Here is a 13,695-nt window from a genome sequence, read left to right as displayed (position 1 = left end):
TAATTAATAATATATTATTAATTATATTATAATTAATAATATTATTAATTATATTATAATTAATAATAATCCAATCAAATTTAATAGTAATCAAATTTAAACTCACCATAACTGGAATCATTTTTTTATTTCAATGCTAATAGCATTGGACAACCTTATTAATAATAAATTATATAATTAATAATATAATAATATATATTAATATGTTATATAATTAATAATAGTATTAATTAATAATAAATAATTAATAAATAATTTGTTGTTAATAATAAATTAATATTTAAAAAAAACAGAACATTTTAGAAATAGTTTAATCCTTCACATAAAAGTTTAAAATTATGTACCCCACTTATTTTGATAATTTTTTAATTTCTTGGAGAAATGAAGGAAAATAATTTAAAAGTGAGAGTTCCTAATAATAAGTAATCGCGATAATTGTAAATTATAAGATTTTATGTACAGTAAAAGCTCCAAGGGACAGTGTCCAATCCCAATCTACACTTCTTTGATTTATTTAAAGAATTTTAAATGCCTTGAAAAGCAAAAAAAATGTATCTAAATATAGCTTATTTAAATAATTTATAAAATTTTAAATGAACTGGGTAAAAAAAATAGAATAAATTTCTAATAGTATTGAAAATAGAACTAAACATTTTAAAACATTCCACTCTATGTACCAAATTTTATTAATTGTATATGTTCCACGATAAAACTCGTTTTTCTTATTTACTTAATTTTAATAAAAAAATGAATTCCACTATATTATCGAATTAAATAATAATTTGCAACAAAACAAGCAATTTTTGCTATTGAATAAACCTGTAAAATTTTGACCACAGTGTAAGAAGAAAAGCTTTTTAAATATAAAAGTAAAATTTTGTGAACTAGTGTTGGGAAATGTGGCAATTGTATAAGGGAACTAAATCCATTTTCACTGTGGGGAAAAAATTTAATTACATTCATAAAACCAATGACTATATCTTGTTAGTTTTCGTTATAACAAAACTATGTTCAGTAAATTTATTGTTTTGTAATCAGGTAGAATATGAGACAACAAAGTAAAATTTTTACTTCTATATTTTAACTATTAAACTTAGACCACAATAAAAAATGTTGTACTATTTATTTATAAATGAAATAAAGGAATGCATCTGCGTTATATTTATTTCCTGTCTCTATGCACCATAACAATTGCATACGATTGATTAAATCATTTTATTTTTCTCGTATTTAGTCGTTATATGTTGTCCAGACAAATCTTTCCGTCATTTACCAAATTTTATCATTTAAAATACGTCAGCATAATGCCTTAGTTGGTAATTTATTTGAAACTGGTGGATTTTTGCTTTTATTAAATTTAATTTAAATATGCAAAGTAAAACACATTAAAAAAACATAAAGATGACAAAAAATAACACGATTAAAAATTACACGACAAAAAATTACACGACATAAAATTGAAAATTCAGCTCTTACTTTTAAGTTAGTTTTTAACTTTAACTTTTAGAAACTGATTCAAGACAAAAATCCATAGAGCATTGATCAGGTAAAGCAAGCGCGCTGTCATATTTCCTTTTCTTCCTCAACATCAGAGTCCCTACTGTCACGTGATCCCTCTCTGTCGGTAATTTTAATTTTGGAAGAAAAAAAAATGGCGTCATATGACAGTTAAGATGAATTCTCTTTTCTGGTAGATTTGTGTTTCGCACTTTTGAAAGGAAAGGAGAAAAGTTTAGAGCTCCAGGGGTGTTGGAATTCGCGGAACAATAAAATATTGGATCTTGCAAGATAAAAGTTGTTTTGGAATTCCAATTTTATAAAGATTATGTAAACTATACAAAATTGTTTACGCTTTTAGAAAGTTAAGAAAATTTTTAGTTTAGAATGGTTTTAAATACGATTAAAACGTGTCTTGTAAAGAAAGTTTTTTGCAATTTGATTCAGAAGTTTTCAATCTGAAGTTATTTCGCAACAACCCTGCATACTATTTGTTTATTGATTTAACGATATTGATGCATCTAAACAGCCGTTTAAATTTTAATCTAGTATACGATTTTCAATGGTGCAAAATCTTGTAAGATCATGAAAATTTTTTCAGGTAGTTGGAATTTTGTAGAACATCTACAAGAAATGAATTTAAACATTTCAAGGAATTGAAATATGAAATAAAAATTGAGAATAAAAAAATTCTTAGCCTTAAAGAAAGTCACTTTCCTGTTTTAAAATTTCCAATTTTATGTAAACTTTACACCTATGATTATAAGGTTAACCAGTTTCAAATTGCTAGTATTTTCGATTCTTTTCATGTAATATTGCATTTGAAATAAATCTGAAAATTTTAATTAAAGATCTGACAAATTTATTAAAGAACTAACAAATAAGTGTTTAAAAAAACTTTGATCTATTTATCAAATTGTTTTTAATAATATTTTATAACCTTTCTTCTCTCAGAGCAAATATATTATGAACTAAAATAACCCAAAACAAAAGAAAAATTTTTAAAAAAAATGAAGAATTTATTCCTTTAAAAGCATTAGAGAGAGTAAAAATATTGAACATAAATAAGCGAAGCAACAAAGAGACAAAAATGTTGCCGAAACTTCTCCTAGAACATTTTAAATTTAAAAAAAAATGTTTAAATAAAGAATAATTCTTCATAATTATTACTCTATGGTTGCTTTTTTATGTTTATATTAATTTATAAAATGTTTTTAATTTATAAATTTTGATTTTAACTTGATTAAAATACAATAATCAGGATCTATATGATATTTTAAGAAGAAGAAGAATGTGCAAAAAAAATCATTTATAATGTAAATAATACAATTGTAATACCAGAAAATAAATAACCCAGGTATGAAATCGATAAAAACCTCTTGTAACGAATATTTCCTTACAACCAAATGCAGCATAATAAACGACCATATATTAAAAAAAAATTAAGATTCATGCATTGATTTTTTTTCCATTGAAAAAGCAAGAAGAAACGAAAAGTAGTAAATTTCCCCACCTAATCGGTCTCCAGAAGCTTGGTTTTATTACTGGCACAAAAACTTTACCTCTATTACTGCTCTATGTAAATAATTAGCCTTTTTCTTAATGACTTAAAAACTTAGTGACCATTTTGGCCAAAAAAATTTAATCTGGTACCCTTACATACAAGCAGAATCTATCTTCTAAGATTTAGAGCGTTAATTAGATTTATTAGTAATTACATTTATTTTACATAATTAGTGTATTTCTAGTAGCTTGCGTACATTATGATCCTACCTAATTCACAAGAGTATCTTCTAGGTGAATCGTATACCTGGGATTCGGAACGTTCTATGGCAAAAGGATTCTTTATGTGTGACAACAAATGCTGCTAAAAGACTGTCGTGTAAGTTATCATTTATGCTTCATAAAATTATTTATTCCAATTAACTTAAATTTCTAGGAACTCTTATTTTCCAGAAATTATATTGACAGTTCTTATTACCCATTAGCTAAATGTGTCTTGGCTTGGATTTGATACCGTCCTCACTTTTCAACTACAATAATTAAGAGTAATAGTAAACAGTGCTCATGCATTGCTATGGCGACCTCAGCTGTTTGATACGTTTTTTAGAATTCTTTTTTTCACTTTTAATTTCGTTATGCATTAAATTGATGAGTTTATTTTTGAGATATAGAACCAGAGAGATCCCACAAATACTTCTTGAGTTGTGAATAAAAGAGAATTTCGTCATTTGAACGATATTTTTATTTTTATTCTTTTACTTAAGAATCAGAAATTTTAAACTACAGTTCAAACTGGATCGTTTTCAATACCAATTCAGGTGAATATCACAAATAAAGAGTGTCCAAACTGATTGACTTCCTCCCAAAAGTTAGAGTTGAAGCAAACAAAAAAAAAATAACGATGCCAAGGCCTAACCTTACCGAGGCTGAAAAAGCCAAAGAACGTAGACGGGAATACCTTAAGCGTTACACAAAAACGGAAAAACGAAAGGATTCTGTTCGCAAACGCACGCATGAAGCCCGTCCCTCACAAAAGTACAAAGTGGTTGAGAAAATTTAACCCTACCGAAGAACGAAAGTTGGCTCTACGAATCCCTTTCACCAGTTAGGGATAAAAGGATCCATTGTCAACGTACCCAATGACTTGCACAAGACCGTAGACTGTCTTCCATGCAATGTAAATGATTCATTCACTGTTCTTGTAAAATTAAAAAAAAAAAGTCTGGCTCTCAAAATATATTTCATGTATAAACTTGTGAATCTGAAACGGGTGTATGATGCAGCTTACAATCTCCTTCAAACACCAATGTCAGATGTATCGAAAAACTCTTACTAATTTTCTATAAACCTTTATTACAATATTTACAAGTTATGAAAAGTGATCCACATCTATTCTTAACAATCTCCATGAAAACATAAACTAATAAACTGTTGCCATTGGAATTCATATAAGTATTAAACTAATGAATAAAATGTTACAGATTATGTACGATGACGTCATTACAAATTCTCCACGCAACATCCTCCCACCTTGATTAAATATTATTTAATCAACTAGAGCATTTCTTAAAAATGCATAAGCAAGCAATAAATATAAATTTTAACTACATATAAAATTACTAAATGCATTATATACTATATCTAAGAGTAAAAAGAAACATTTCCAAAATAAGCATTGAAACACTAATACGTAAGCTTAAATTTAAATGTACTATACTTAATAATAATACTATACTTAAATAATAAATAGTGTTTTCTTTCAGTCATCTAAATATCTAATAGGTTTCTTAATCACCCGACCACATCTGGTCGTAATATCTTTTACCAGTTTATCAGCTAAAACTGATTTTTGTGTCTCTGATGGTTTAACAGTAGATTCGCCACCAGAACTTATTTCCAACGGATAAAGGCGTTGGACAGGTCTCATCAATTCTCCAGAAGATGTCTTTAATTTCACTACTCGAACCTTTCCATCTTTACCAGGATAAACTTCCATCACTTTAGCCAGTGGCCACAGAGTTCTTTTTATGGAGTCATTTTCGATAATGACTACGTCTCCAATGCTTAGTTGAAAACAATTTGGCCTCTCTTTACTTTGCTTTAACAGTCCGAGATATTCAATTCTGAATCTTTTTTTAACTTGTAGTCTAAGAGCTTGCTGAAATCTCCATCTTTTCTTCAAATCTATTTTATCAATATCGGGTACTCCCACCGATCGTATTTCTTGTAAGAACATTGCCGGTGTCAGTGGCATCAAATCTTCTCTATCTTCGGAAAGATAAGATAAAGGTCTTGAATTTATTACTGCCTTGCATTCACAGAGAAGGCTCATTAACTCTTCATAATTAAGTGAAGCATTTCCCAAAACTCTTCGCAAGAGTTTTTTGACCATTTGTACCATGCGTTCCCAAAACTCTTCGCAAGAGTTTTTTGACCATTTGTACCATGCGTTCCCAAAACCCTCCCCACCAGGCGGCGGAGGGCGGAATAAATTTCCACACAATTCTTTTAACTGTTGTTTCTGATTCGACAACACTCCAATCAATGCTTCGGAAAAGGTTTTCCGTTCCTACAAAATTCGTACCGTTGTCACTATATACAACACTTGGTCGTTCTCGACGAGCGATGAATCTTCTTAAACAGAGTAAGAAGTCTTTGGTAGACAACGAACTGACTAATTCTAAGTGTACAGCTCTGAACACCGCGCACGTGAAAAGCACAAGCCAGCTCTTTTGCCCACCTTTCAATATCAAAGGACCAGCCAAGTCTACTCCTACAATTTCAAAAACTGAAGCGTCCTTGACACGATTTTCTGGTAAGGAAATTGGAGCGGTTTCAACAGACTTCACTGTGTGCCTTTTACACTTTATACACTTATTAATTACGTGGCGAACAGATCGTCTTACACCTAGAACCCAAAATTTCTCCCTTAAGTTAGATAGAACAGTTTGTAATCCAGCATGCATAAGTTCCAAATGGTTTTTTCGAATCAATACTTCTACGAATTTGTGTTTACTCGGAAGAAAAGGGTATCTAAACAAATCCGTATCCTTCCTGTCAGTTAATTTCGTCCTTATTCTATAAATTCCATTTTCATCTGTAAAAACGTTTAAAGACTTTAAACTATTGATAAATTGCGGAGTAAATACTTCTCCTTGCACTCTTTTTATGAGAACTCTTTCAGCCTCATCTAATTCCTTTACTGATAATTCTCCCTTTCGAAAATTGGTTTTGTCTCTTGAGTTGTGAATAAATCTTAATATCCATGCCATCATGCGTATAATTCTAGTATAAGTTGAGAAATAGGATAAAAATTCGTCACTGCTTTCGGTAAGTAAAAGTGTTGAACAGTTGTGTATTTCTAGGCGTACTTCTTCCTCATTTGTCCTCAACTCTGTACTTGGCCAACTTCCAACCGGCGTTCTGAGCCAGTGTGCCCCCCCCCACCACCATCTAGATTTTATAAGCTTTTCCACAGAACACCCCCGGGAAGGCAGATCCGCTGGATTGCAATCACCTGGAATGTGTCTCCAGCTCTCCTTTGTGGTTGTCTTAAGGATTTCCTTGACCCTGTTCCTCACAAACACACCACAGGACTCTTCCCTTTGAATCCACTGCAACGCAGTAGTTGAGTCCGTCCAAAAGAATTCCTTAATGTTTATATTCAAGCTTCTCCGTACTAAATCAGCCAAACGTGTGCCAATACAGCAGGCTAAAAGCTCTAACCTGGGTATAGAAATCTTCTTTAATGGTGCCACTCTGGATTTAGCCATCAATAATTGTACCGAAATATTTTCATCTGTCTTACACCTCAAGTAAACTACGGCAGCGTAAGATAAACCACTTGCATCGCAAAAGGTATGTAATTCTGACTCCAAATGATTATCAGGAAACACTTGTCTTTTTATTTTTAAATCTCTTAGTTTCCTCATTTCTCCAATCCAATTTAGAACTTTGAGTTTTGTATCCTCACAAACCTCAGTATCCCAGCCCAATTCAGACCTCCATCTCTCTTGTAATAGTAACTTAGGATACAACGTAGCTGGACATGAAAATCCAAGCGGATCGAATACTTGCTGAGCCATGGAAAGAATGGACCTTCTAGTTATCTTTTCTGGATGGTTTGAAATAGATTGAGTATCACAAAAAATAACATCTTCATTCTTGTCCCATAGTAAACCTAAAACTTGTGATGGGACCATAGGAACACTTGAACGTTTAACAGCAGAATATTCCCATCCTCTCAACTCGAACTTTCCTTTGGCCATGATCTATGTAGACACTTTTACAAATCTTTGTAATTCATTTTCAGAACTAACTGAAGTAACACAGTTATCCACATAGTAAGCAGATTTAAGTATCTCTGAAACATCTTGATATGGAGAAAATGCAAATGACTCTAAATGTTGTCTTAAAGCAGCACCCAGTATAAACGGACTACAATTAAGTCCAAAAACAACTCTGCAATGTTGGTATACCTTAATAGACCTTTTTTCTTCATCTGCCCACCATAAGAATTTCAAATACTTGCGATCCTCTTCTGCTACTGAAATTTGCAAAAACGCCTTCTTAATGTCAGCAACAATTCCAATTTTTTTCTGTCTGAATTTAAGAAGAGCAGTTGGGATGTCTTCGAGCAAATTTGGACCTTTCATTAAGCAATCATTTAACGAAATATTTCCCTTCGACTTGCACGAGGCGTCAAAAACGGGTCTAACAGGTGTGGTAGTGGAAGTTGGTTTGAACACTGTATGATGTGGCAAATAGTGACCCGGCCCTTCCAAGCATTCTTCAATTATTCCGCATTGCAACCATTCTTGAAACACAGCATTATAATCTTTTATCTTTCCAGCTTTACTGACTCTCCAAGAAGTGGACAATAATCGTTTTTCTGAAAGTTCGCGGTTAGTTGGTAATTCGTCGGGACTTTGCATCCAAGGAAAACTAATTTCATAGCGCCCATCTTCAGTAATCTTTAGAGTCTTTTCAAAATGATCATAGGCCACTTTTTCCAATAACTCTGTGTTCATACTTTCACAAGGATCTCCAATTCCTATCGCTTCCAGTTTCCAAAGATTTTCTATACTATGGCTTTGTAAAAATAGCGATGTTATAGTGTTGTCTTTGCAATTATCACTTTCAGACCTTCCCATGATAGTCCAACCTAAGTGCGTCTCCACAGCAACAAGACCACATTTTAAAATTTGCGTTTGACCTGTATACAATTTGCCTGCAATATCTGCTCCAATTAGGAGCTCAATAGGAGGTCTACCTCTACCACGGTCTGTTATCTGGATTCCCAATTCTTCTAACTCTTTTAAACAAGATACATCATTTGCTCTAGGTATCATTCCACAAATGGTTGGCTGGTCTAAGACTTGCATTTCGCAAATTTTGTTTGCATGAATACTGCTTACATTTAATTTATAGGCATTGTGTTTAGATCTTGTCATGCAACCACCAAACACCACATGATTCAAATCCTACAGGTTTTATTTTCATTCGTTCAACTGTGGCTTTTAATACATAAGAGCGTTGTGAGCCAGTATCGATTAAAGCTCTAACGACACTACGTTTTCCCCCATGATTTATCACAACAAGCAAAGTCTGCAGCAAAACTTCTTCTGAAACATTGTGATTGGCTAAAGCAAGATTTTGTGGCGCTTCTTGACTTTCTTGAATCGCCACTTTCTGACTTGGCGATAAATTAGGACACATTATTATCCAGTGTCTCTTTCCGCAGACCATGCAGCGTACAGTGGATCTGCAGTTTCTCGATAAATGCCCTGGTTTCAAACAAAAAAAACAGCATTTATATTTTCTGACTGCTTCTCGCTTTTCTTCTAATGACAGTTTCTGTCCCTTAAAACAGTCTTTACTTTCATGTAATTTGTTACAAAATATACAGTTCAACTTTGCCTTTTCTTTGAACCCAGATATTAAATCATTGGCCGTAGGTGGATAAAATTCTGTTTCTCTGTGCTTTTGTCTCTTTTCAACTATTTCAGCTTGTTTAAAACCAGTTTTTGCTAGAGCAATCCGTTCTTCACCCTCTACTTCCGTTCTTAGAAATGTTAACAGTTGAGCCAATTTATCGCTATAAGAATTCTCTTGTTTATTAATTAAAGGACTTCTAAGCTAAACTCGTAGATTTTCTTCGGGGATGCATGACTCCACTAAAGGGAATAACATAGCGGCATATTTGTCAGATGTCATGACAATGGATTCCAATGATCGCAAATGGGATTCTAATTTGTCGTACAATTGTGTAATGTCCATCTTATTCCTTAAATTTGTAGCATTTTTAACGACAAGAGCCAAAAGTTCCCGAACATAATATTCAATTAAAAGTTCCTCTCTGCCAAACCTTGATTTCAAACTCTCAATAACTTTGCAATAATTATCAGCCGTCGGTGGGTAACTATCCACTATTTCACGAGCTCTTCCTCCGACTGTCACGCATTGAATAAGATATTGAAATTTATCTTCATCGTCCATCGATTTATTTTCGTGTATTCTACTGAATTGGCTCCAAAAATGCAGCCAATCTTTTATCTCGCCACTGAAATGTACAAGTTCTATTTTCGGAAGCTTTAGTTTAGTTTTTTCAATTTTAACCGAATTATCTTTTTTTTCTTTCAGTTCACGAGAATTAAGAATCCTTTTTACACGAACACGAACAGAATCTAACTTTTCTCTGTATTCTTCAATGATACAGTATTCTTTTTCAAAATCGTCTGCTTTGGCGACTTCTATCAAAATGGAATTACATATATCTTCATCTAATTTCGATAAATCAATAGAAATTCTTTCCAAAGATGATAATTTACTTTCTAAATCTTCAAAATTTAATTCAGTTTTATCGAGAGCCGCAATTAAAATATTATATAAACGAGTAAAAGAAGCTCTTACCGACTTTCTTTTCACTATGAGTAGATCCATTTCGAATTCCAAACTTAAAACTTTTTCAAATAAGAGTATAAAAATATCTGACTTAAATGCAAACGATCACGTCCGGGTTTCACCACAATGTCAGATGTATCGAAAAACTCTTACTAATTTTCTATACACCTTTATTACAATATTTACAAGTTATGAAAAGTGATCCACATCTATTCTTAACAATCTCCATGAAAACATAAACTAATAAACTGTTGCCATTGGAATTCATATAAGTATTAAACTAATGAATAAAATGTTACAGATTATGTACGATGACGTCATTACAAATTCTCCACGCAACACCATTGTATCAATCCGAAAATGTTAATATCTGTTCAATGTCTATTCAGTCATTAAAGGAATTTACACAGAATGTGTCTGAGCTGCATTCAAATATGTCTGCTAAATTGTGTACCGAGCAGTTCAGAATTAACAGCTAAAGATGTCCAAGATGAAAACACGATAAAGTTGCTTTTCCAGAAAATTAGACAAACATTTTGCCAATGGGTAACCTGTGATATCCTTGTGGCGATCACAATTTTTTTTCACCCTGATTTCTATATTCAGTTGAAATATTTTAAAATTCTGAGAACCACAAGTTTACAGTTTGGGGTTCACGTGAAATTACGTAAGCTGTTCAGAGCCCAATGACACGTGACGAACTGAGTGAAATGTTTAAAAAAAATTGGCGTACATGCTTTGCACAAAGGTTTGTTTAGTTTTTAAAAATAATAATTTAATACCAAAAGTAAGCAGTAGGAGAAAGTTCAGTGCAACAAGCGTATGTTTAATAAATAATTAATTCATATTTGTCAATTAAACCGACGATTATTGATTTTTTTATTAATAAAATGCAGAACTTATTGTTACAAAGATACTGAATTAAAACTGATCAAACACTTGCAGCAAGAAAGAGTATCAATAATTTGGTATTCAGAATTATTTTAAAACTCTCCTTTCATTAACACAAAAGAAAAATAAATTTGCATTTTATTTTTCCCATTTAAAGTTTTGGTTTAATTTAGCCAACGTAAATCTACTGAAGCTCAGTTTTTTTTTTCTTTTTGCGCAAAGGACAATTATGCATTTCTAAGATACGCGTCATGACTTTTCTTACATGCCCCCTCTACCACAAACTTAACAATCACCACCAGAAAATACTGATTTGTATTTGTCAAAGCATCTTTCGTGTAGACTATATTTGAGGGTGCCCCTTGATTCTCGCCAAGTTGTGATAGCGGTTGATCGCCAAGCTGGGCGATGTTGAAACCCAATCGTGATTCTGATAGGTTTAGATTTTAGCTTTATATGTTTAAATGTTCAACGGTATATGTAATTTCAAATTTCCGTTAGTTCTACGTTGGATACCTACTGGTGAGATTACTTTTGCTTATGGTCAATAAGATTGAAGTAATGTGGGCAGTCATAAAAAGGGACTTAAGGAAAAAATGTCCCCTCCAGTCCGATACCACAGACGCCGTTTTCGATTCATATTTTGCTGAATTTATGTGGCGATGGAGGTACACAGTTTATATTCATGATAAATTTAGACAGTATCTAAGTGCTATTAGAGAATTCTGTGCACCTACATTGGTTTCATTTATTTTATTGGGTTAATTAATTTTGCTTATATTGGCTTCATTATAATTTTATAAAGTTTTGGCCGATGTTTTGTTAAAATTTTCAAATGTTTTATTGAAATATCATTATGTTTTGGCCGCCATTCCTGTTACCACGGTGTTCCACCCAAACAGGAAGGGCGCCAAACATAAGTGGCCAATTTCCCCAAGGGACACCCTCAAGTATATTTTTACCCATCTTTCTTATTACCCCAAACATTGAAACGTCATGATCAAATTGGATGCCTGCAAGTGACGTCATCGTACATGAATAGTGGTATTTGTCAACTCAGAAGCCAATCAAGTTCAACACACCCGCGTGACGTCGCTTACAAGTATTCAATTAAATCTGATTTAAATTTCATGGTTTCGCATAATCACTACCCTTCTTCCAAATACCCAATTGCGAGAATTTCCATTTTGCGTTATAAAAATTTATCATTCTTCAATACCTAATAAATATACGTATTTCATCATAAAATAAAATGTAAACTAACCAAGTTTCAAAGCAAAGCATGACGCTGTAAATCTACTCTATGTAAATTCTTTTTTATGACCACGATAAAAATACAAAATTTTTCATAAATATAAATTGGTTATTTCTTGAAATAAGTCATAAACATAGCATAAAAATAAAATAAAAGATATTAAACATAATCGTGTTTATTTTTAAAAGTAAACTATGCAATATACTTTTTGGGGGAAGACACATAGTTTCGTGCCATAAATACTAAGATTATTTTTCCATTTTTTTTTTCTTTTACTTTTTACCTTTCAAATTGTTGTAGAACATTTGTCGCCATCATTAACTCCAAACCTAATAAAACTGTAATTCTATTCAAAAAATATTAAATAAAACAAGAGATGCTAATAGGTTTTTTACGCAAATACGGCAAAAAATGAATATTAAAATGTTCATTTTGTTCCTTGACATCGTTTCAAAGTTATCTGTTTTAAAAATAGAAAGCAGTAAATGTTTGCCTTTCTTTCCAACTGAATCAAGTCTTTTAGTTTAAGAACGCTCGAGTTGACACAGAGGAAAATTTAATTGGATTTGCGAACGTTTATGTAGCTACGCACAGAATAATAATGAAATCTTGTGAAAGATTTTCTATAAAAAAGAATTAGCTTTAAACATAAAATTAAAGAGACTCTTTTGGTTTATTTTAGACGGTTAGTTAAAATTTCCTTTAAACAATTGCTCTTTTATTATAATCGTTTCCTCAGTCTTTGTTTGAAAAGTTCATTTCTATTCAATTTATGTCTGTTAAATATAATTTTAAAGTTTTCGAGTTTTATATCTGCTTTCAAAATATTGACTTAAATTTCGGTTTGATTTAATTAATTAAATGTTTGAAGCTTCGTAGATGAAGACACACGGAAATTTAGTTATTTCCAACTACTTATCACGATATTGTTAAATACCTTTACTATTTTATTTAACTTATCTATTGCAGTATTTACAATTAGAGTGTATATATTTCTTCATAAACTAGACAAAACATCGTATCTTCAAATTTGACATATTACTTTTATTATTAGACTAGAAAATTTATTTAATCAATTTTCGAAAGAAAAATGTAAATTATATTTATTAGGGCAACTTCATCCGCGAAATTTTTGCTATTCTCAAATTTTATTAAAGAAATATATGTTGCTAGTGCAAATATAATGCATGTAACATATACATATCAACTGTGACATACACGAGTTGGGCGAGACGAATCATCGAAGTAATTTTAATTTGATCGCTTAAATTTAAATAGCTGATTCAAATCAATACTTTAAAACAGGTTTTAAGCTCTGATTCAATTTTTCGAATCGCTTCAAAAATATCAATAATAAAAATGACATTAACAAATTCTTTATATTTTTTAGACTAATATCTAATATTCCTCTATTGATATTTTTTTTAAATAACCATCATTCATATTTGATTTTTCACTCAATTTATATTCAGTTGATTGGAATACTGCAGTTTTAGGATAGATTTTAACTTAATATAGCATTTGCTTTATTTCACTATTTCTAAACTCAATCAACTAAACTCATGTTTGTGAAAATTGCAACACCATGAAGGACTTATGCGAGTGAGCTGAAATTTTCAGGAAATGCAAAGTAGATACAATATTAG

The 13,695-nt window shown here is 31.5% G+C and overlaps 1 protein-coding gene across 1 annotated transcript in view; it reads left to right on the top strand.

Moving 5' to 3' along the window:
* The window catches only part of LOC107452261 (cadherin-like and PC-esterase domain-containing protein 1), a 250,281-nt gene that overhangs the window by 156,982 nt on the left and 79,604 nt on the right, over positions 1–13,695 (top strand). Inside the window, exon 7 of the mRNA XM_043040510.2 lies at positions 3,295–3,379. Within this exon, the coding sequence (XP_042896444.1) occupies positions 3,295–3,379 (85 nt within the window). The remainder of the gene's footprint in view (positions 1–3,294; positions 3,380–13,695) is intronic.

Source organism: Parasteatoda tepidariorum, chromosome 3, assembly GCF_043381705.1.
Source record: "Parasteatoda tepidariorum isolate YZ-2023 chromosome 3, CAS_Ptep_4.0, whole genome shotgun sequence".
NCBI classification, from domain to species: Eukaryota; Metazoa; Arthropoda; class Arachnida; order Araneae; family Theridiidae; genus Parasteatoda; species Parasteatoda tepidariorum.
Note: the sequence above shows the minus strand (reverse complement) of the source record. Positions and strands in the feature narration are given on the sequence as shown.